Consider the following 24891-nt stretch of genomic DNA (forward strand, 5'->3'; position numbering starts at 1 on the left):
CCTTCATAATTGTCAAAACCTCTCTTTCCTCCCCGTCACAAGCAGCTAAAGCACAGTGACAGATGAAAGCTACCTTGGAGTTGCTGTGCTGTCTCTTCTGACGCCGCATTGTCCTGAAACTAGATAAAAGAGGGGACACTGTGTCACTTCTCCAACACCCAGGCCTGACTGCAGAACCCTTTGTTCCCTGATGGGTCGGAGAGCTTGAACTGCTGGGTTGGAACTCTTTAATCAATCCTATGATCATCAGATTTCCACAACTTAAGGAACTGTTTAAGATGCCCAGCCATGGACCATATTGCTAGGTTATAAAAGGTTATAAAATGTTGAATGTGATTGTAACCTTAGAGTTCATCTGATGAAGTTGTTGTATTTGATAGAAAAATGTACTGAGGCTTGGACTGCTAAAAATACTTATTCAAAATCACACAACATATTAGTAACACAGCTGAGATTATATCCCAGGCCTCCTGTCTCTAATTCGGTGCTTTTCCTCATCTTTCCCACTGTTGACAAGCTAGAAGGTTACGTGTGTAAATTGTAAAGTGAGTAGGCTAGGAGAGGTCACGAAGGTACGCGTCTTTGCAGAAAGCTCAGCTTACTCAGATTTCAGGTTAGATGTGATAGAGACAGACTTGCCTAGAATAGCCCATGGAGAAGAGCCCTTGGCCTTGGCAAGGAAGTCTCCAAAGAGACCCTGCCTCCTCCAAGAGGGAGCCCTCGCCTGCCTGCTGAATACCGAAGCCTATTCTCAGCTGATGCCACAGCAATGTGTGTGAGCACAGCTATATCCCTGCAGCCAGTGCTCCAGAGCTCAGGCTTTTGTGCTCTGTGAAGTATGTCGAATGTCCCTGGTTGTTGCCTCTGTGCCAATTGGGCTAGGCCAGTGGGTACTTTGCCTGGAAATGATGCAAGTGTTTCGAAAATATTAATGGATACTGATAATTAACACTAGTGTCATGGGGCTGTTGCATTGGAAAGTAATAAAGAAACAGGATAAAAGATAAGAGAAAGAATCAAAGCAAAGGAAAGAAAAAGAGGAAGCAAGAAGAGTCAGCCAACATTCAGGCCTCATCTTCAGAAATGAGGAAAGGCTCTTTCCACACTTTTCTCCAGAGGCTTGCAAAGGCCCCAGGCTCTTGCAATGCTCAGGGCCATGTGAACCACTTAAAAAAGGTGGAGGCCTGGTATCTGCTGTGCAGGTCTGTGGGCCAGGATGCCTCACACCCTAGCTAGGTTTCTGCTCTGCATTGCACTGCAGCTCCCTCTGGTCTGCTGAGGCTCCAATGGTCTGCTGTCTTCGCTCCTCCTAGAGAAGGGACATGATCTTTCTTTACCCACTGAGTCCTGCATTGGAGGGTCTACAATCCACTTGGGCTAACCACTGCCTGCCATTAAACTGAAATGTGTGAATGAAGGGACAGTCAAGTGTGCAGCAAGGTGTGGGCAGCAGCCAGGCCCTGTGCATGTGGCAGAGCTTTTAACAGCCTGTAAGGGAAATGGCATCCTACTTCTTCAGCCAACCTAGTTCTTCACTTTGGAGAGGGGAAGGTGAATAACTATGCTGGGAGGAATGTGATCCCAGCACTTTATGAAGCTGAGGCAGGGAGATCACAAGTTCAAGTATAGCCTGCACAACTTAGCAACTTAGCAAAACCCTGTTTTAAAGTGAAGAGGAGCGGAGAGGTGGGCTGGAACGGGAGAGAAGGGGAGAGAAGAGAAGGGAGAATGAGGATGTAGCTCAATGAGAAGTCCCTGGGTTCAATCCCTAATACTGCAAAAAGAAAAAAGAAAGGTATCCTTGGTGTTGCAACACAAATAAAGCTATGTATGATTAAAAGATAGGGTATATCTGGAGAAAAGCACCATTAGACAGAAGGAGCATGTTCTAAAATAACAATATCAAGAATGGTATAATAAGTACATAAACCAGTAACAGTTGTTGGATATTATGAAGTATTATGCACTGTACATAAATTATGTGCTATATGATTGGCATCACAGTAGGTGTGTTTACACCAGCATCACCACAAAGACATAAACAATGTTCTGCACTATGCTAAGGGTGTCATGGGTAGTAGGAACGTTTCACTCATTACAGGATTGAGGGAGCACCGTCATGCATGCAGCCCATTTCGACCAGGACATTATTGTGAGCACATGACTGAGTTGATCTCTAGGGAAAACGAGTCAGGCACGGAAGGGGTTAGGAGGAAAGAGCTAAAGCCCCTACCAGCAGGCCAAGGGTGAGGCACTCATCCTGATTTTTCTCTACTATTAGAAATATTTGCACATTTGCACCACACCCAGCCTTGACAGATTCTTGCTCTGTGGCTCTGCAGTGACCTCCACCAGTTCTCATGCCCCACTGTCACAGGCTGCACTGTGGCCAGAGACACTTCTGTCCCTCCAAAATATTATTTTCTTTGGGAAAGTGGGGCTGTAGGGCCAGAATGCCTAACAGGCTGCTGCAGATGGGTCAAATTCAACTTTTGTAAGGTTTGTACAAGTAAAAAAAGCTGTAGGGCATTTGGTGCCTTGATCACATTTTTGTTTGTTTGTTTGCTAAACTTTTGATATTTTTTCTTTAAAGCAGAACTCCTTTTGCTTTTTGGTTTCTAATACTGAAATAACTGCTTGTTTAGAATAAAAATAATAATAAAAAACCTATAAAATAAAAGCCTGACAAAATCCTTAAATATTTTACCAATAATGTACTTATTTAGGCTCTGTCATTTAAAAATGTTGATTTTGGGCTGGGGATTTAGCTCAGTGGTTCCACCGCCTGCCTCGCAAGGGGAAGGACCCAAGTTCGATCCCCAGTACCAAAAAAACCCCCAAAAAACAAAAATCAAAAATAAAAATGATGATTTTTTTTTTCTTCCATCTCTATGTTTGATCTGAACCATTTGCGTAGTTTATATTAAAATTCTTTTAAAAATGTAAATGTCAGCTACTTAAAAGAAAAAAAAACTAGGCAGGGTCCGGGATTTAGCTCAGTGGTTTCACCACCTGCTGAGCAAGTGCAAGGACCCGAGTTCAATCCCCGGTACCAAAAAAAACCAAACCAGTTAAACTATTATTATGGATTGTGTTTAGATGTCCCCTCAAAGCCTCATGTGAATGAGGTGGGGATTTCTTACAGGTGGCTGGATCCAGAGTGTGTCACTGGAATTAATTCGTGGTGCAATGCTAGGATCAAGGATGCTAGGATTAAGGGTGTGAGTGCTACCTGCTTTAAGTAGTCTGGATAGGAGACAAAGAGCTGTGTCAGCCCTTTTTTTGTTTCTTTTGCTACCTTCTGCCCACTATGAACTGTTTTCTCATGTGATGTCCCTCTGTCATGTGCCCGCTCTGCCTTAGAACCAGCCAACTATGGATTGAAACCTCCGCAAACTGTGAGCTAACTAAACCTTTCCTTTCTTAACTTGTGGATGTCAGGTATTTTGTCTCAGCAAGAGAAAATTAACTAACAGAGAAATTTGGTACTGAAAGTGGGGTTGTTGCTGTGACATTACCTGGCCAGGTGGGTCAAGAGCTTTTGGAACTGGCTTGAGGGAAGGGGAAGAGTTAGGAAAGATTTGGAGATGCAGGCTGAAAAAATAGAGCTGGAACACCTTAAGGTATATTTGATGAGGATTCTGATCAGAGCTCAGAAGACTAGAAAGCCGGTAAAGACCAGGCTCAGGAGATTTCTGCTGGGAGGAAGGACTGCACTGGCTGCTGGACTCCGGACAACGTGTGATATGACTTGGCAGAAAATTTGTCTGCATTTTGCTTGTGTCTAGAGACTTTGCCTAAGACTGAGATTAAGGGCAGCAGAGTAATTAATCTGGTAGAAGAGATTTCAAGGCAGTCTAATGTTGAAGTTGTGGCATGTCTACTGTTGGGGACTTTTAGCCAGATTTATGTTGAGAATCATGAGCAAAAAACCCAGGAGAATGATTTAAAATGTTTTGCATTTGTCCAGAAAGGAGCTCCAGTAAGGTTGCAGCCTGTAAAGATAGAGCAGAGCAGATCTTGATTGCTGAGAAGGAGCAGGAGAACAGAAAAGATGGCCCAAGGACATCACAAGAAGCACCAAGACTCCACCCTTTGCAGCCTCACAATTGTAAATGTGAAACATTTTGTTTTGAGAAGAAAGCCCCAGAGCACCATATTCCAGAATGGCTGTGGCCTAGGGAAGTTGATCCTAGGGATTTGGATAATAGGCACTGGACTTCTATAGCCAAGAGAGAAGGAAGCTTGGCTATTTATTGCTCCAGTTGGCAGCAGAACTTGGCATTATCCACATGGTGCTGGTTTTAAGTGCATCCAAAATGCAAGAGTTGTGGGGTCAGGAAGGGTTCCACCTAAATTTCAGAAGGCCCGGGAGGCCAAGCAGTGTACCCTGAGAAAGCAATGTGTGAAGCTGTGAGTGTGAAGCCTATGGTGCAGTGGAGACCCCAGAAGTTTGGAGAATCCAGGAATGTGGAAAACTGTAAGGAGGGAGCATAGCCAGGTCTAGAGAGAAGCCATGGGAGTTACAAGCACCAGAAGTATTGTAGAGGCAGAGCCACCCAACACATTTGGAGTTCATAACTTGTCACTAATTGGAGAGGATGCTAGAAATGGAACTGTAGGATTTAATGTCTGCCCTGCTGGACTTGGGTCTTGCTTGGTTCCCATTCCTTGCTATTCCCATTTGTATCCTTTGGAATGGAAATGTCTATCTTGTGCCATTGAATGTTGAATGTGTTGAAACTGTCTTTTCATTTGTACAGGGGCTTGCAGCTAAGAGTTTGCCTTAAATCTCAGAGGAGACTTTGGACTTGGACTTTTCAGCAATGCTGAAACTGTTAGGACTTTGGAAACTCTTGGAGATGGACTAAATGTCTTTTGCATAAAGGAATGTACATGAGTCTTTTGGGGACCAGGGACAGAATGTTTTGGCTTGTGTTTAGATGTCCCCCCAAAGCCTCATCCTTTCCTGGGAAGTGGCTGGATCTGGAGTGTGTGAAGCTGGGATTGATTCTTGGTGCAATGCTAGAGTCAAAGACACTAGGATTAAGCGTGTGAGTGCCATTCCCCCTATGTGGCCTAGACAGAGTATAAAAGGGGCAGAAAGAAGCTGTTAAGTTTCCCTGTTGGTTTGCTACCTTTGGTTTACCATGGAATGTTGATCCTTTGCCATGTGCCACCCTGCCTTGGAGCCAACTGATTATGGCCTGAAGCCTCTACAAAGTATGAGCTAAATAAACTTTCCCCCTTTTAACTTTAGGAGTTGGGTATTTTTGTCTCAGCCATGAGAAAAGTAACTAAGACAACTATTCTGTTCATCATGGAAATTTAAGCTTCTGTTTTAAGCTATTTTTCTGCTTCTATGGAATTCCCAGCTTTCTGCATCCTCATTCATCCTCTCTCTCTCCCTCCCTCCCTCCCTGTCTGTCTGTCTTTCTCCTCTCTCCCTCTCATGACTCTCTCTTACTCTCTTCCTCCCTTTCCCACTCTTTCTCTCCTCGCTCTCATTTTCTCTCTCTCATCTCTCTCCCTCTCTTCCTCTCTCTCTCTCACACACACACTCACTCTCTCTCTCTCTCTTCCTCTCTCTCTCTCTTTGTGTCTCTCCCCTCTTCTTTTCCTTGGCACATGCCCCACACTTCCATTTAAAGAAAATGTATCACATCCTCTCAGATATTCTGGCTGTTCCTGTATCCCTAATTCAGGACCAGTACCAATGGGTCAACCATGCCATCCCCAGTTATCCTTAGGTAAGAAACTGAGGACAGAAAGTGCTATTATCAGCCTCACCCAGGCATAGAGGGAAGGGCCAGAAACTCACCATGGCCAAGGATTCCCTCTGAGTCCCCCACTGTAGGATATGGTGCTGATAGCTCCCAACCCCATCCCCCCCCCCCACACACACACTTGAAGCTAAACTAGCTTTCACAGGAAAGCATTGGTCTTGTCATTACTCAGTTTACTGCCAGCCTCAGGAAGGTAGCCAGCACGGCGGCCCTGTATAGAGAGAACAACCCCACCTTTGGGGAAAGTCCAGGTGGCCACAGCCTGAGAAAGGTTGCTTGAGCCCCAAACAAAGTGCTTTTGTCACTGCTAGCAAGTGAGATGTTGACCCAGGCACTCTGCCTCCAAACTAAAATGACTTCAGCACAATTCAATTGCTTGTATTAATTAAGAGAAAATGAAATAGTGGGTTTATCACACTTTTCATTAAGTCCAGTGCAGCGAAGGGAGCAGCGTATCTGAGAGCTAGGAGCAGGCACGGCTGCAATGTGCTGTTGTCCACACTCCTTAGTTTCATTAAGGAGAGGGAGTCCAGAGCTGCTCCCTGCCAACAGTGTTCTACAAGAAAAAGGGGTGGAGGAGAACTGATAGTGTGGAGAGGAGGCTGGCAGAGAAAATTTGCATGAAATAAGAAGGTGGGGGGAGTCTTGTGTGGATGCAGAGTTTGCAGACCTCTAGACATCAGGAAGAGTATGAATACATACTGTAGGTTTAGCCCATACTTGAGGCCAAGTTCAAAGAGGTGGAAAATATCATTTTGAGTGTTTACTATTTAAACAATGGAATTATTGCTTTATGGTTGAAAAGAGTACAATACTCAGTTTCTGATAGGCTAACTCTGTTCCAAATGCCAAAACCTGACCCCAAATCCAAATTTAAGCATGTTTCCAATGTTTCTATCCTTCAAAAGAAGGAGACTCTTGTGTCAGGACATATGTGGTTAAGTGAAGCCAGGAGATGTCTAAGAAGGAAGGAGCTCTTAGGTTTCTAGAAGACAGCTCCCCCTACCCCATTCACCCCTTATGTCCCCCATGGGAGCTGGGGTCACTACAGTATTTGATAAACAACTGTTCTGGCATATGTGGGCCTACTTAGGCAGGATTAAGGCTGTCTTGTGTGAGGGAGGACAGCGCCCTTATCAAACCAGTGCCCCTGTATTCCACATAGCTCTGACTCTCAGGCCCACCTCTTGAGCCTTCAGCTGAGTACTGGAGTATCCCAACTGTGCGGTCCCAGCTATCTGAGGTCCACAGAGAGAAAGGCAAGAACCCCACATGAGCCTTGGATTCTGTTATGGCTTGTGTCTAGATGTCCCCCCAAAGCCTCATCTGGTCCTAGGTGGAGCTTTTCAGAGGTGGCTGGATCTAGAATGTGTGATTCTGGGATTAAGGGTGTGATACTGGGGTTAAATGTGTGTGATTACTAAATTAGTCCACTGATAGGTTTGGTATAGTTCTGGGAGTAGATAATGGGAAGGCCCACCCTGGATGTGAGTACTACCAGTTTAAGGGTGAGTAGCCTGATAAAATATAAGGGACAGAAAGAGGGTCACTGTTGCTGCTTGTTTCTGGCTGCCTTCTGCCTGCCTTGCTCTGCCATGAACTGTTTCTCCTCTGCTATGCCACTCTGCCTTGGAGCCAGCCAGCTATGAAGTGAAACCTCTATAAACTGTGAGCTACAATAAACCTTTCCTCCTTTAACTTTGGTTTTTGGGTACTATATCTTACCAACAAGAAAAGTAATTAAGACAGATTCCAAGCCCAGAGTGTATTCCATTTTGACAGTCAGAAAGATGCTGTTTTTATCTGCTCATGGTTCATTTCTGTGATGATATTCGATTGGCCAAAATCCTGGAAAGTGAGAAGCGTGAGTGACAGGTTCAGGATCAGCTCCCCTCAAGAACTCCTGACCATCTCTTCCTTACCCTCCTCACCTCAGGAACAAGAGGCTAGGGCTGGTGGCAGTGTCAGATGGTCCTGTGTCCTTCCTGGGGCTTCATCTCACTCCTGACTTCCATAGCAGGATTTCCAGCAAGTTCTCAACATATCAGCCACTCTGCATTTCTTTAGCATGGTATAATCTTTGTAAGAGTGAACTCTATTATTTGAAAGCTTGAACTGATGCCCATTTTGGAGGGTGGGCTAAAGGGCATTTTCCAAGACAAACCAAAAACATCAGAGGCCAGGACTATGCACATGATGACCTGCACATCCAATTCCTGCTGTCCAGATTCAGCCTTGACAGCAATCATCTCTAATAGATCCTATTGCTGAGCACCAGGAAAACTCTTCTTGTTTTTCCAGAAAACATCTCATTTGAGCCAATGGACCTCTGCAGTGGCTACATCCTCCCGGCTCTCCCTAGTTTCCTTCTGACCCTTCTTTTCCTTGTCACCTCTCTCCAGGCTGAGTTCTCCCCAGGCTGTTTGCTCTCCAACCCTCCTCCCTGCTCTCTTTTGCAGCTTGCTCCTGTGTGGCACTCTCCCCAGGTGAGCTGCTCTGAGAGTCACTTCCTGATGGGTCTCCTGGAAAGGCCTGTGACAGGGCTGGCATTCAACCTCACAGAACTATTTCCGGGGATAGAATGGTGGCTGCACATAGCATATTTTGGAGGGATGGCCAGGCTGGGTACACCTAGGAGTTGACTTTTAATCACTTCCTAAGGAGGGGCCAGGTGGAATTTGTCTCCAGATGTGGGTGCTTGTTTTGATAATGTGAATAATCTAGTAAAGAAACAGATCACTTTTCACAATTGACCCCAGCGGTTTTCAAAAAGCAGTGAAGATACTCTGTCAGAGACAATAACCTGAAAAAGTGGAAAGCTGAAATTTCTGACCAGCTTCCTTTCAGCATTATGCCTGTAAGGAATTGCCAGAGGAAATGAAAGGGAAGTTGGGTGTCAGGGTTATGGCTGGGATACAGCCAGCATGGACTCACAGCAAGGCAAGGGTAGGAAGCAGGTAGGAAGCCACTGGACTATTCCCTGGACTTCCTATCCAATCTCTTCATCCCCAAATGCTTACATTATACTCCAGCTGCGATACATCTTTCTGACTTTCTAAACCTTAAGCAAGGGGTCTAGAAATGAAAAACTGAAATAATGAGCTTAAAATGTAGAAAAAGACTGCCTAAAATTCTGGGCCCAAGGTGAAGAGTCTTGTTGTCTGTGCCACCTCTACCTGTCCCCACCAAAGTGTCAACACAGCACTCCTCTCCTAATAGGTGTCAGCAATTGATGACCTCAAGGACAGCAGCCCAGACAGGGATCCTTCCTCTGCTGACTCAGTTTCTCTCTCTGGCCCTTTTTGTCTAGGATGGATCAGCCCCTAACTGTGAAGGTTGTGGGTTTTTTAGGCTGTGACCATGCCATGTCAGAATGTGCAGTGGTACAGAGAAGGTCTCCTATCAGGAGCCCTGCTAGCCTGTCCCTAAGTGCACATCCTGAGCCTGAGAATGTGGCCTCCCATAGCCCTAATAAATGGCTCCATTTGTATCCTTGCTGATGGTAATCTTGCTAGTATAATGAATTGAACTTATCCTCCTTGAAGTGCTCCTTCCTTGGAAAGAAATAATCCCCATTTAAAATATAAATAATATATTAAAATATATTATATATATTATATATAAATATATTTATATATATATTATCTATAAATATATTTTATATATATATTATATATAAATATATTTTATATATAAAATTAGAATATATATGAAATATCTATATCTGCCACTGATTCCAAATCTGCTTTCTCTTGCTTCCAGTCATGTTATGTGGGGTTGGGGTGCCTGAACGCTTAGGGATGGTTCGTAATGACTGTATCACATTGGCTTATAGGACATGGCACCAAGAAGATGCACTTCTGGGAAGACATAGAGCTCCAACTTTCATATCTTTTATGAGAGAAAATACTATCTTGTAGGCTTCTATTACTAGCAGTAGTAGTACATGTTTGAAGTACATCCATTTACAATCACCCTGGGGAGTGGGTACATATACATAATATAACTTGCTTCCTTTTTAAAATCCTCTTCCCCTTCCCTCTCTTCTAAAATTCCCTTTTCCCCATTTGCATTCCTATTGATATCATTACTGTTAGCTCATGTTTATGGCATGTAATGTTTATATTCACTGAGGTTATTAGGTTCCTGTACATGGCTTATCTTTATTTGACTTATTTCCCCTTCCCCTCTCCCTCACCCCTTGCTCTTGGTCTATTGGATCCTTTCTCATTCACAAGAGATCCATCCCCTTGTCTCCTTCTATCTATCCTCTATCGATCTCTTTGTTTGTACTCTGCCTTACTCAAATGAGAGATACTACATAGTATTTAAGCTTGTGAGTCCAGTTTATATCACACAACATTATATTTTCTACTTGTGTCCATTTTCCTACAAGTGTCTTAAATTTGTCCTATATAGCCAAGTAGTATTCCATTATGTAAAGACACCACACCTTCTTTAGCCAGTCATTTGTTGATGGGTATGCAAGCTGATTCCAGGATTTAGCTGTTAGGAGTTGCACTGCTATAAATAGTGGTATGCATCTTCCACTGTAGTATGATGTCTTAAGCTCTTTGGGAAGATATCTAGAAGGGGGATCACTAGGTCATGTGGAATTGTTAATTTTAGTTATTTGAGAAATCTCCACGCTGATTTCCATAATGGTTGTACGAGTTTATGTCCCACAACAATGTGAATGTATCCTCAGAGTTTTCCAGTGGCTCCCAGTCCATCTTGCCTGCCTTTCTTTCTTCCTCATCCCAACACATCCTTCATTGTCCTCTCTTCTTCTTCCTCACCTGTGTTTTCCTCAAATTTTTCTCCCTGCTCCTATTTATCCCCCATAGTCACCAAGGTGGCTTCCTAGCAGCCAGTAAAGAGGATTAAAATATGTGCTGCCTTCTGTCCCCTTCTCTGCAGCATGGAATTAGGATTCTGTTTCAACTATGAGCTGAGAAGGCAAGGAAAGCATCCAACCCCACAGTTTCCTGGGTCTCAGGCGGTTAGCAACCTAGATTTGTTGTACTTGAAAAATCTCACCCAGCATTCAAAGTAGTGAAGGAAATCTAAATCACCTTCCCTGTGCCTCTTCCCGTTCATCAGCAAAGACGTCCATGTGTGGAAGATGTGTATTTTGTAGTCAGAGGATAGAAAGTTTAGCTCTTAGGATCTTGGCTGTCAGCCTCAGTGTCTCTCTCTCTGAGCCCCAGACCCCTATGATGGTACAACTTTGAGATGCAGGCTTCTCTGGATCTCAGCAGGATATTTCTTGACCAGTTAACAACTTCATAGACTATGTTAGTCAGCTTCACGTTACAATGACAAACACCTGAGATGATCAACTTACAGAGAGAAAAAGGTTTATTCTGTTTCACCTTTTCAAACTTTCAGCCCATGACCACTGTGATGAGGCAGCAGATCATGGTGGGAGTGTGCACCAGAGCAATGCCACTTACCTCATAGGCCAGAAAGGGTGGCTGGGTTCCCACTAGTCCTTCAAGGGCACATCCCATAAAGAAAGACTGCAGGCCCCTGCCGAACCCAAATCTGAGGGTTTTACCACCTCGCAGAAGCATCAAACTTCCAACACATTGCCTTTAGAGGGAATTTAAGAGCCCTCTACAGCACAGACCTAGAGCTTCTGAGTGTGGAAGCCTGAGCACAGGCATAGCCTGGTCACACCTGGCAGTTTCAGTCCTGAGTATGGCTCAGCCCTACAGCACAGGGGCACCGGCCACTCCTTATCATGCCTAATCTCACCTCCAGGCCTACTGAATCCAAACCTATATTGTTCCAAGACCCTGAGGAATGCATATGCAAATTAAATCTGAGAAACACTTTATCTTACAACTTGACAGGATGCGATTTCTCACTTAATGAGGCAGTGTTATAACAGTTCCTGTTTTACATAAGTGCGTTGTTTTCTTTCTTCCTGTTTGGCTGCACTGTGATCAACAACACCCTGAGACACCACAAAGTGAGGGACTCAGTCCCAGGCCCCAGGGGGCCCCATGCTCTACAGTTATCTTCTGTAAAATGTTCTCAGCTTCCCACTGCTGCCATGGAGCAGCCAGGCCTGCTAATTTCCAAGGCTGGGAGTGTGGCTGCTCTCTTGGGTGCCACTCCTTCCATATAGGAAGGTCTTCTGTTCTGCACCTGCCAGCCATTCTTTCATGCACAGCCAGATTCCCTTTCAACTCTGGACTTCACCCCTATGGGCTTGCCCTGGGCCTTGTCCCCAGGTCCAGGTCCTGGGAAAGGTGGAGTGGGAAATCAACTACTCTTGCTGGTCAACACAATCATTCTTCCATGGGATTGAGATCCCAGAAGGGTGCTGATTTGGAGTGACTCAAATTATTCTGTGTGTGGCCCCTAGGGATGGCCAGCATCCAGTAAATGACATTACACTCTAGCTGGGGATGGCCTGAGAAAGGGGATAGAGTTGAGAAAGCAGCAGGGGCTGAAAAGCACATAGCCTGGGATATGGTTTGTGATAGCTTCTCAAAGCTTAGACCTGGGGCAGTCAGGATGACAAAGCACCTGAATCCTCATGGCCTCTGACACACACTCCACCTTCCTGCTCCACACCTGTAAGGGACCTTAGCTATGGGATAAACAACCACCCACTGGATCAGAATCTGCCTCTGGAGAGGGAGGAGTCCTTTTCAATGTCCTGAAAACTAATTTGGCCCTCAAATTAGAAGCACAAAAGGCACAGGTTTAGGAGACAGGAAAATAGCTGTGCCTTTCCTTTGGCCTTCATTGGGTCTTCATGGGAGTTGGTATTTCAAGAGAATTCAATATTTGTTTGAAGGCAGAAGGTTTGTTCTCTTTGTGTTGAACCACAAGGTGAGGGATAAGAAATAAGGTGTTGGGGCTGGAGATTTAGCTCAGTGATTCTGGCGCCTGCCTCGCCAGCGTAAGGTCCCAAGTTCGATCCCCGGTACCAAAAAAAAAAAAAAAAAGAAAGAAAGAAATAAGGTGTAGTGTCCAGATAGTTGCAAGAGCATGTGATTTTTTTTATTCATTAAGTTTATTGGTACATTTTAGGTATACATTATGATCACATTCATCATTGGGAATTTGTACCTATACATGGTATATCTTGGTTCTTATTTTTTCCTATTCCCCTTCCCCCCCTTCAACCCCTCTACTAGCTCTTCCTATTTACAAAAGCTTTCTTTCTGTTTTTTCCTTCTTTTCTCATTTTTTCCTTTCCCTTCTTTTCTTTCCCCTGCTCTTGCAAGAACATGTAATGGTGGCTGGAAACAAAGCAAACCTTGCAGCCCCAGAATATTCTGGATCATGAATTGCAAATTTCATAAGTGCATGAGAATGAGATCCCCAGAATGCCCCCCAAAATCACACTCTAAATCCATGAGCTCTTCTCATAGCCAAAGAGCTGTTATTTGAAATACCTTTTTTTGTTGTTGTGGCAAATTGTTGCTGAGTATCTACTATGTAGCAATGATGAAGTCATTCATTCATTCATTCATTCATCCTTTTCTCTATCTTATCTACCATAGCTTTTAAATTTTTTAATTGGTAAAAACCGTATTTTTTATTAATGTACAACATAATACTTTAAAATATGTATACGTTATGGAAGGCTCCATCTAAATTTGAAACTGAACCAACAGTTATGAATTTGTGTTAACACACAAAGTATTCATTTATTTGCACTACAAGTAGTTAGTAGTGGTTATTAGGGCTTTATATATAAAAGCATTTCTACATAGGGAAAAAGGAAAATATTGTTCATACAAATATAACCTAAAGTTATTCCACAGATTTTATATTACCTTTCACTATTCTCTTTAAAAGATTTATTAATGAACTGTATTGTTTATTGTGTGTCTTTTAATACTCATGATAATCATTTAAGAAAATATTGATATTTCTTTCTTACTTAAATGCCCTAAAAAACTAAAGTGCTGGGCTGAAAATGCATTAATCCACGACTCACCCAGACTTTCTTCACAGTGTCCTGTATTATTTACTTGATGCTCAAACCCCTATTATGGCTCTTCCTTCTCCTTCTTTACCCTGTGGATGTGAATACAGTTCTGTCCCCAGTTTAACAGTTTCTTTATTGTCTTCTGCCTGTCTTTCCCTCCCAGAAGGCCAGGGCTTTGTGAGTGAAGACGAATACCTGGAAATCTCTGACATCAAGCGTGACCAGTCCGGGGAGTATGAATGCAGTGCCCTGAATGATGTCGCTGCGCCAGATGTGCGGAAAGTAAAGATCACTGTCAACTGTGAGTGCCACACTCCTGTCAAGGCCTTCCAGGGGGAAACTTCCAGTGCTAAGTGGATGAGTTGGTAATGTCATTGCCATTTTCTGAAAGACCTACACTCATTCCCTTGCCTCCTGTTTCCCTAGAGCCTTCTGGGATTGTCAGTGGTTTCAGCACACTGGCCCAACTTCTGACTTAGAATTGGGTTAAAGACCAAAGAAGATGCTGAGTAAATGCAATGTCTTCAAGCATAAAATTCTTTTTCTGTGTGTGTGTGTGCGCGCGCGCAAGCGCGTGCATGTGTGTTTGTTTTTGTTTTTTCAGACAGAGCCTCACTCTGTTGTCAGTGCTGGCCTTGAACTCCCTATGTAGTCTAGGCTGGCTTCAAACTCTCAGCGATCCTCCTGCCCCTACCTCCCAAGGGCTATGATTATAGGCATGCACCACCAGGCCTGGCAAACAAAATTCTTTTCTTACAATCACTGGTCATTTTACTAGGAAGTAAGGATGTCACAAGACAAGTAGCAAGTGGCTGGATGTACCTGTCATGTCTTATGTGGATTATCCTATGTGGTTTACTTTTTTTGGTTTTTTCCCACAGACCCTCCCTATATCTCAAAAGCCAGGAATACTGGTGTCTCCGTGGGTCAGAAGGGCATCCTGAGCTGTGAGGCCTCTGCAGTTCCCATGGCTGAGTTCCAGTGGTTCAAGGAAGATACCAGGTACCTTCAAGGAGCTAGCCCAGACAAGAGACAGAGCTGTGGGGTTGTCCCTGTAGGGAAAGAGGAGTAAAGTACAGGGTAAAGATAAAGCAAATTAGAAATGTATCCCACTCTCCTCTGTAAGAGTCTCTTTTAGAACCAGAAGATAAAAATGGAGAAAGCTGGGAAGTCAACAAAATGAATTGACCTTATTTCCAAATCTAAGATTAGTTGCAGACATGGTAGTCCCTGATGGCTAGAAGCCAGTCAATTGCATGATTTGGCCATGACTATTCTTTCCTTTTCCCTCCTGTTGGAGACTGTGGTAGTTAGGGTTTGAGCTGGAGGGATTAGGTTAGTTAGAGGTTTTGGACATAGATCCTCTTTGCAGATTTGATCTGTGATATCTTCACATTGTCTCAGCACCTTCTGCCGGCTTCCTCCATCCATCTGCAGGACCGGGACAGCAGTATCTTCTCTTCTTGCAGGTTAGCCACTGGCCTGGATGGAGTGAGGATTGAGAACAAAGGCCGCATATCCACTCTGACTTTCTTCAATGTCTCAGAGAAGGACTATGGAAACTATACCTGCGTGGCCACCAACACGCTTGGAAACACCAATGCCAGCATTACATTGTATGGTGAGTGCTGGATGCCTAGACACAGTGGGCTCAGTCTCATGGGGGAGCTCAAAGGACTCAGGAGGGAGGAAGGCATGATTTGCCTGTGTCCATCCATACTGCTCAGCCCACCACCTTTAGATAAGAAATCCTCCTCCTTATATTCCCCCAGCATGTAACACAGGGGTGTTTGTAAGGTCATCGACTGACCTGCTCTTCAAGAGGTAATGTTTACCCCTTTCAAAAGCAGTAAACCAAATTCTGAATCACCTTGAATGTGGAATCTATAAAGAAGATAGAACCCTGGAGCTGTTTGATTACAGTATGATCTAAAGCTGTATCTGTGGGGGTGAACTAGAAACTTTAAGATAAGAAACCTTCGTAGCAAGAGCCTGTGATTTGGTGAGATGTATTGACAGTGCTAAACCAACTCAAGTGCTGCTGCCATGACCCTCGTGTTGACTGCCACAGCACACTCTTGTTCACTGAGGTGAATGGCTCAGAGGTCTCTGTCCTCACCAGATGACTGTTCCATTTGTAACTGCAGTGGGAGGCCTTTCTCTGAAGGTCTCTTTTTCCCCTACGGCTAGCCTCTTGGAAGCCCTTCCTTCCTTCACTCCTCTTCCCACACTGCTCTGTCCACAGTCTTGTCCCACATTTCACAGCCTGGGCCAGGACCAGCTTGTTGTGCTAGTTTCTATGTGTATGTATGTGCTTGTTTGCTGGGTTTTGGTTAGAGGGGAGCATCTGATAAAGAAGATGGAGAGAAATCCCTTTCTCTGTTGTGCACCTCAGACCCCAAGCAAGCTTTCAGCATTGACACAAACTAAATTTTGTCCACCAACCATCTGAAATGTGTGATCTATGTCTTTTGTTTTCTCTCTGCATTGTGTGTGCATTGTGCTGTGTATGTCTTAGAAATAAGCCCCTCATCAGCAGTGGCAGGTGGGTACAGCATGTTCCTTCCTTCCTCTGCCTGCTTGAATGCCTATGCTTTTATGTTTAAGCCAACTTCAAAGACAGGTTTGCCTGTTCCCCTCCCTGGTGCACTTCTCCAGAGTGGGTAGACTTCAAGAGGGCTGGTTTGCACAGATGCGATAACAAGCATGTAGAATATTACAGCTTTCACACACAGTAATGGAATGGCAGTGTAGCTCTCAGGGGAAGGGGATTTAACCCCCAAATAACAAACTTCCATCTGGTTGCCTCCAACAGTAATGAGTATTCTGCTCTTTCTGCACACAGCAGCATGGAGAGAAACCTGGCCTAGAGAGCATATGGATTATTACATGACTGTTTGTGAGGAGCAGTAACCCTAGTTTGAATGTTTTATTCTTTTGCCCAAGGCAAAGATACCTACTGACTTTGTTCCAAAAACTTTATTTTAAAATAGAAGTACTTGAGGTCATTATTCATAATGGTAATATCCACCATTGAACGGATATTTACTGGCTTTTAGGCATCCTGTCAGTGCCCATTTTACAGAGCAGTGAAAGGGTGAACAAAGAGATTGTGTAACCCTGACAGACACACAGCTAATGAACAGGTGATGAGATCCAGGATTGGACCTGTCATCAAGTTCTGGAGGATGTACACAGGTGCAGGGGGAGAGACAGAGAGAAAGACAGAGAGACAGAGACAGACAGAGACAGAGACAGAGAGATTGGGGTACCCATACTAACATGCACTCTTACATTAAGATGAAGCAGTGCTGGTGTCAGCTCTGTTTCCAGGGTGAAAGATTAGAAGCCCTACTTTTCTAAGATGTCAATCTCATTCACATGGAAAGTGATAACATTTGTATTTCCGAGGGCTAGGGTCAGCTCTGTGATTGTCACTTTTCACAGCTCAGAATCCAGGGCAATCACAGAAGCAGAGCCTGCCACGCTGTGTTGACCATGAGTTCCGTCCCTCAGTGCTGATAACACAGCAGAGAGTGCAGGACTAGGACACTGTTCTGCTCCTGCCCCCCCTTCCCCGTCAGTTAATGAGGTCTCCTGTAGTAGGTAATATGGTCACAGCGACACCTGGGACCATCAGCCAGGTGACTCGAGTCTGTGTCTCTGCCACTGACTCAGGAAGGGGGCAAGTCATAGCTTGGAGCAATAACCAGTGTACACCAAGACTGTATTAATTTCCTCAGGCCGCCACAACAAATACCCTAGATGGGGTGGTTCAGATGATAAACTCCTGGCCGGAGGCTAGAAGTCCAAGATGGAGGTTCCAGTCAGTTAAGTTTTAGTGAGGGTCCACTTCCTGGCTTCTAACCAACTGTGAAATCATCACATAGCCTTTCCTTGGAGTTTGGAGTAATGAACGGTGGTCAACTGGTGTCTTTCCTTTTAAAGACACTGATTGCATTGGATCAGGGATCCTACTTAACAACCTCTGTTGACCCTTATAGGGTCCATCTTAAATACATTCACTATGAGGCCTGGAGGTTCAACATACAGAATTTGGAGGGACACAGTTCAATTCATAGCAAAAACATACAATTACATCTTGACTCAGCAACATGAGTCACTCATCCTTGCTGAGCTTTCCTGTCCTCATATGTGCTATTAAGGTGGGATTTTAATGCCTGCCTCAAACATCTAGTGAGATTAAACAAGAGCATCATAAAGGGTTTAGTTGAATAACCTTGATAGCTTCATACTGAAGGCCTGAGTTTATTGAACAGAAATTGGGATGATGTTTTCCTGTCTGCTGACATAAAAGTGTCACTGTGAGCTTTCAGTAGGAAATTGCCCCTCAGACGGATACAGTGAATTGAAAGCTGTGCATCCATGCAGGGCACTATGATTCCATCTGGTATAGCTCAGCACTTCTTGTGACATGCTTCATCTTATTGCTGGTTCCATTCATTCACCTACCAGAACTATTGCTCAGTTGGACATATATCTTCTTCTCCTTCAGAAAGTTCCTTTGCCCTTGAACTACAGCCCTCTCCACTCCCTGTGATTCACCCTGTCTTACTCACCCAGTTGGGATCCACTTGCTTTTCAGCACCTTTTTCCTGACCACTCTGAGTAGATCAGATTCCCTAGTGCACCCTGTCTCACACATTGCTTCTGACTGCCACTGTCCTCAGGCTGGCATCTATCCAACAAATACTCATTCAGTACCTGTCACAAGCAGGACACTGTTCTAAGTGGTAAGGACACCACAGTGACATATGAGCAGACTCTTTGTTCCCATGGGCTTTACTTTACAGTTGTGATCTTGCTTTTGTTTCAGTTACTTTGTTTGACTAATGCCCCCCAACCTGTAAGCCTCATGAACATAGGGACCATATCTGGCTTGAACCATAGTACCTAACACAAGGATCTACACGTGGTAGCTGGTCAGGAAAGCATTGTGAATTAAAGAGTGCATGAACATCTGCAGAGATCAGAATGTTGTGTTTGGTGATACTAAACATGCAGCTGTGGGTGACTGAAATGTGCCAAGATGGAGAAAGGGCTGTGCATCTCAGAGGGTCTTTGAGTCCAGGCTTTGTGCTCCTAGCTGAGTGCCTCTGGCTGGGCAGGCCTTGGTGTTTCCAACAGTGAGAGCCTTTTGGATAAGATGTCCTCTGTGGTCCCCACACAGCCTCATTCTCCAGTGCCATAACTGAATGTCAGTAGAGTCAGGACAAGATCAGATAATGTCCAGTCAACCCATGCTTCCTGGTGACCTTGTCTGCTCCCTCTAGTCCTCAGTGCCCTATAATTATGACTAATCATAACCATAAGCCACTTACTATGTACACAGCCTCTAACCTGAGTGTTTAACATGTTTCATCTCATTTAATGAGTCTATGGAGTAAGTACTATATTTATCTCGATTTTATAAGTGAGGAAGTTAGGAGTTTAGGCAGATCACTCAGATCACATTGGCTTACAAGCACATGAGCAGTGATTGGAGCTGATACACTACATGTATAGTGCCTAGGCCTGCTGTTTCAATGCAGTGCATAATATTGGCACCCACGGTGGATACCTGTGCATGTTCTTCAGGGCAGAACTGCATCCTGGCAGGTGTCTGCTTGGACCCACTTCCTGGACTCAGTTCACCTCTGTGCTCATTGCCTACCTCAGAACCCACTCTGGTAGAGGATTAGTTTTACATTTAAAACCTCTGTGTCCTTATTTCCCAGACACATGCACCATTCCCAGATGTGCATTTGTGTTTACCCTCACAGGCTATAGCTTTGCTCTTTGAGAGCTCCCTTTGACTCTGTCCCGGTGGTCGCAACACAGCCTTCTTCTCTCATACACACATCTGTGATATATTTCTATACTGACGAGCAAGGAGCAAAGGGAAATGGGATAAAACCACTTTAAAGAGAACACCAAAGATCGCGATTATGGAGACAGTGAGTTGGTGAGTGGGTTGAAACAGGAAATGATCAGGAGAAGTGAGAAACAACACAGATGATAGGTGCTCATCAGAGATCAACCAGTGGTTGGCATTGATGTGAAATGCTTCTTTCTCATCACAGCAGCCACCTTCCCGTCAGAAAGCGCAGAGCCAGAAGTGTGGGCACAATGCCAGATCAAGCATTATGGCAGACACCTACTTTTTTGTTTTTTTTATGAAATTCTTTTATTGGTACATTGTAGGTATACAACACAATTGCATTTCTCATTGGGAATTGTACCTTTACATAATGCATCTTGGTTCTTATTTTTTCCCCATTCCTAGCCCTCCCTTCACACCCTCCACCCTTCCCTATTTACAAAAACTTTATTTCCATTTTTTCCATTTCTCAGCATTTTTCCTTTCCCTTCTTTCCTTTTCCTTGCCCCTGCCACTACCCCTACCCCTTTGGACCTTTTCTTCCTATTTTGCATTATCAATTATTCATTCTAATCATTGGTACATTTTAGGTATACAATATAATGACATTCATCATTGGAAATTTGCACCTTTACATATTCTCTCTTGGTTATTATTTTCCACCCTTGCCCAGCCCTCCCTTCAACACCCTCCAGTCCTCCCTATTTACAAAGATTTTGTTCCTATTTTTCCATTTTCTCATATTAATCCTATTCCCTTCTATCCTTTTCCCTAGCCCTCCCACTTCCTTCCCTTTTGCCCCTTTTCTTCCTATTTCACATTACCTATTATACATTTAGTCCTTATTTACACTTTCAGTTTCTTACACCAGAGAAACTATTTGGTATTTATACATGTGAGTCCTATTTATTTCACTTAAGAGTATTGCCTCAATGTGCATCCACTTAGCTATAAATGTCTCTAATTTCTCATTTTTTATGGCTGAGTAGTACTCCATTTTATAAAAAAACCACATTTTCTTTATCCAGTCTCCAGTTGATGGGCATTTGGGCTGTTTCCAAGTTTTAGCTATCACAAACTGTGCTGCTATGAACATGGGCACACATATATCACTGTGGTATGATTCTTTTAATTCTTTGGGGAAGATCCCCAGCAGTGGAATAGCGGGGTCAAATGGGACTTCCAGTCCTAGTTCTTTGAGGTATCTCCATCCTGATTTCCACAGTGGTTGCACCAGTCTACACTCCCACCAGCAGTGGAGCAGGGTTCCTCTTTCCCCACAGCCCTGCTAGAATTTGTTATTGGTTGAATTCATGATAGCAGCCATTCTTTCTGGAGTGAAGTGAAATCTCAGAGTTGTTTTCATTTGCATCTCTCGAATGACCAGTGATGTTGAACATTTTTTCATGTATTTATTTACTATTTCTACTTCTTTGTCTGAGAAATGTCTGTTCATTTCAGATGCCCATTTTTCGATTGGGTCTTTAAATTTGGGAGGTCTGATCTTTTTAAGTTCTTTATGGATTCAAAATAGTAGACGTTTATCTGAGGAAGAGCAGGTGAAGATTTTTTCCCACATTGTGGGTTGTCTCTTCACACTGCTGGTGGTTTCTCTTGCTGTGCAGAAGCCTTTTAATAAGAAGAGATCCCATTTGTTGATTGTTTGTGCTAGTTCATGGGCAACTGAGGTTTTGTTCATAAAATCTTTTCCTCCACCAACGTCTTCAAGGGTTCTACCTAACCTCTGTTCCAACTGGTTCAGAGTTTCTATTTTAATATTTAGATCTTTAATCCATTTTTATTTTAGTTTAGTGCATGGCGAGAGATATAGGTCTAGTTTTAATCTTTGGCAAGTTGAAGCCCAATTTTTCCAGCACCATTTATTAAAGAGGCTATCTTTCCTCCAGTGAGGGTGTTTGGCTCCTTTGTCGAAGATGAGATGGCTGAGTGTGTCTGGTGTTGTTTCTGCATCTTCTAATCTGTTCCACTGGTCCTCAAGTCTGTTTCTTTGCCAATACCATGCTGTTTGTATCACAGTAGCTTTGTAGTAGAGTTGCAGATTGGGGATTGTGATACCCCCTGCCATGTCTCTGTTACCTAGAATTGCTTTTGCTATTCTGGGTCTCTTCTTGTTCCAAATGAATTTTTGGATTATTTTCTCAAGGTCCATGAAGTATGCTGCTGGGATCTCAATTGGAATTGCATTAAATCTATATAGCAGTTTTGGAAGTATGGACCTTTTCACTATATTAATCCTTCCTACCCAGGAGCAGGGGATATCTGTCCATTTTCTGATATCATCTTCAATCTCTCTTTTCAGAGTGCCATAGTCTTCAGAGAAGAGGTCTTTGATTTCTTTTGTTAGGTTGATTCCTAGGTATTTCAGTTTTTTGGATGCTATTGTGAAAGGAATTATTTGCCCTATTTCTCTCTCAGTGAGTCTGTCATTTGTGTAGAGGAAAGCTATTGATTTTTGTGTGTTGACCTTGTAACCAGCTACTTGACTGAATTTGGTTATTAAGTCTAGAAGACTTTTGGTGGAGTTCTTGGGGTCTTCTGTACAGAGTATCATGTCATCTGCACATAATGACAAGTTGACTTCTTCATTAGCTATCTTTATTCCATTTATTCCTTTCTCTTGTCTAATTGCCATGGCTAATGTTTCCAGAACTATATTGAACATGAGTGGTGATAGTGGACATCCTTGCCTTGCTCCTGATTTTAGTGTGAAGGATTTCAGTTTTTGACCATTTAGTATGATATTGGCTGTTGGTTTTTCATAGATGGCTTCTATCAGTTTGAGGTAGAGACCATGTATTCCAAATTTTTGTAGGGTTTTTATCATTCTCCAAAATATACCACATACTCACACATAGAACATGTTAAGTAAGTGCAAAGGAATTGAAGTTATCCCCTCTATATTATCAGACCATAGTGCGATGAAATTGGAGATCCATAGCAAAAGAAACTCAAAAAATTTCATAAACATGTGGAAATTGAACAACACACTCCTGAATAACCAATGGGTCACAGAGGAAATTAAAGAAGAAATCAGACAGTTCCTTCAATTAAATGACAATGACAATACAACATATCGGAATCTATGGGACACAATGAAAGCAGTCTTATGAGGGAAATTCATAGCAGTGAATATGCATATTAGCAAAACAGAACAAGCCCAATTAAACAACCTGATGCTGAACCTCAAGCTTCTAGAAAAAGAAGAACAGGACAACCCCAGAGCTCATACAAAGGAGGAAATTATAAAGATCAGAGGAGAAATCAATGCAATGGAGACTAAGAGAACGATACAAAAAATCAATGAAGCCAAGAGTTTGTTCTTCGGAAGAATCAACAAAATTGACAAATCCTTGGCCAACCTTGTCAGAAAAAAGAAAGAAAAGGCCCAAATCCATGCAATTAGGAATGAAAAGGGTGAAATTACAACAGACCCAGTAGAAATCCAGAGGATCATCAATACCTACTTCCAGAACCTATGCACCAATAAGATGGACAACACAGAAGAAATGGACAGATTCCTAGATACATATGAATTATCAAAGTTGAACGAAGAAGACCTAAAAATTCTCAACAACCCAATATCAAGCAATGAAATTAAAAGTGTAATTAAAAACTTATCAACTAAGAAAAGCCCGGGCCCTGATGGCTTCACTGCTGAATTCTACAAGACATTTAGAGAGGAACTGCTGCCACTACTGTTTAAACTCTTCAATGAAATTGAAAGGGAAGCAATACTCCCAAATTCATTCCTGGAAGCAAGCATCACCTTGATCCCCAAAGCAGAGAAAGACCCAACTGAAAAAGAGAACTATAGGCCAATCTCACTAATGAACATAGATGCAAAAATCCTTAATAAGATAATGGCAAACAGAATGCAGAAGATCATCAAGCAGATCATACACCCTGATCAAGTGGGATTCATCCCAGGGATGCAGGGATGGTTCAATATACACAAATCAATCAGTGTAATACACTATATCAATAGAGCCAAGGACAAAAACCATATGATTCTCTCCATAGACGCAGAAAAAGCATTTGACAAAATCCAACATGCATTTATGATTAAAAACCTGACACCTACTTTCCTCAGCCCCAGCAGCAGCAGGGCTGATGGGCAGTGGAAGGCTGAGGAGAGACCGGGACCAGCAACCAGGAGCTCTGAGTTCCAGTCCACTTCTGATACAGAACAGCTACAGTGCTGTCTGTTCTGCTGCTGTCTGTACAATATCTGGGTAGAACAATATGGATACCAGCTTACTTTTAGCTTTCTAAGTCTAATCTGAATTTGAGAAATAACAGAACACATACACCGTATAAAGGACAGCTCTGCAAAGCCATATCATAGGAAATGGCAGCCAACTCCCCACACCATTGCAAAGCAGCTTACTCCAAGTGCCCTTCCCATTATGGAGTGGACACAGCCACTTGAAGGACCTGGATCCTTGGTGCCTGATGTCTTGCCAGTCCTATGAGCAGCAGGGGTGGCTGGGCTCAACTTGCTGGCTAAAGCTCTGTCCCTGGTGGGAGTCTCTCATTTTTCCTCTATGTGCCAACACTTTCCTCTGGGCTTTGAGCAAGAGATTTCATCCCTCTGTCCTTAGAGTGCAAAGATGAAGATTCTGGACTAGATTGCATCCAGCACTGCAGAGAGTATGATGTGCTTAATGAGGCATATAAACACCTGGATTACTGGAACTGGCAGGGAAGAGGGACAGCAAAAGCACACAAAGCCAAGAAGGAGGGAGTGCTGCAGAGAGAAGTGCAGATTTCTCATATTTTGTCTGTGAAATTGTAGTGACACAAATTAGTTACATTAAGAGTTAAGTATGAGGTATAGGGACAACTCATAGGAATCCTGTGATTGCAAATGAACACGGCCAAACACCCAGTTAAGGAAACATCTGGGTTCTGGGTTTTTCCTCAGGCAGAGCTTCAATTCCCTCAGAGCAGATCTGCCTAACTTTCATCTCAACAGTTCCTGCAAGGCCTGAGAACAGAGTCTCTATTTTCTTTTGCTAATGGCTGTTCCACCAGAAAAAATATGCATATCAGATTGGGTCACCAAACTAGATTGTCTTCAGCTAGAGGTTGCATCACTCAGCTCCTCTGCAACTCCATCCCACCAGTACCTCAGAGCCCTCAACATCCCTGGCTTTATGCCTCCCCCCTCACACTCCTGTTTCTGTCTTCTCCTTCCCTGTAGTTGGGTGTGCTAACCACTGTGCCATTCCCCCTGTGGCTCTAAG

General features: G+C 43.5%; 1 protein-coding gene across 10 annotated transcripts in view; it reads left to right on the plus strand.

The window, feature by feature from the left end:
- The window catches only part of Opcml (opioid binding protein/cell adhesion molecule like), a 1190405-nt gene that overhangs the window by 1125692 nt on the left and 39822 nt on the right, over positions 1–24891 (plus strand). For 5 of the 10 annotated variants that reach the window (XM_087214240.1, XM_004862649.4, XM_004862651.3 and 2 more), the window contains 3 exons: positions 13907–14044; positions 14625–14745; positions 15213–15364. In XM_087214240.1, coding sequence (XP_087070366.1) covers positions 13907–14044; positions 14625–14745; positions 15213–15364 — 411 coding nt within the window. Of the gene's footprint in view, positions 1–13906; positions 14045–14624; positions 14746–15212; positions 15365–16261; positions 16289–24891 lie in introns of all 10 variants that reach the window. The other 5 variants (XM_087214241.1, XM_004862648.3, XM_004862652.3 and 2 more) reach the window with 3 other exon arrangements.

This window comes from Heterocephalus glaber, unplaced genomic scaffold (genome assembly GCF_053883595.1).
Source record: "Heterocephalus glaber isolate CG9 unplaced genomic scaffold, H.glaber_assembly_v1.0 deba00001446, whole genome shotgun sequence".
Lineage (NCBI taxonomy): Eukaryota > Metazoa > Chordata > Mammalia > Rodentia > Bathyergidae > Heterocephalus > Heterocephalus glaber.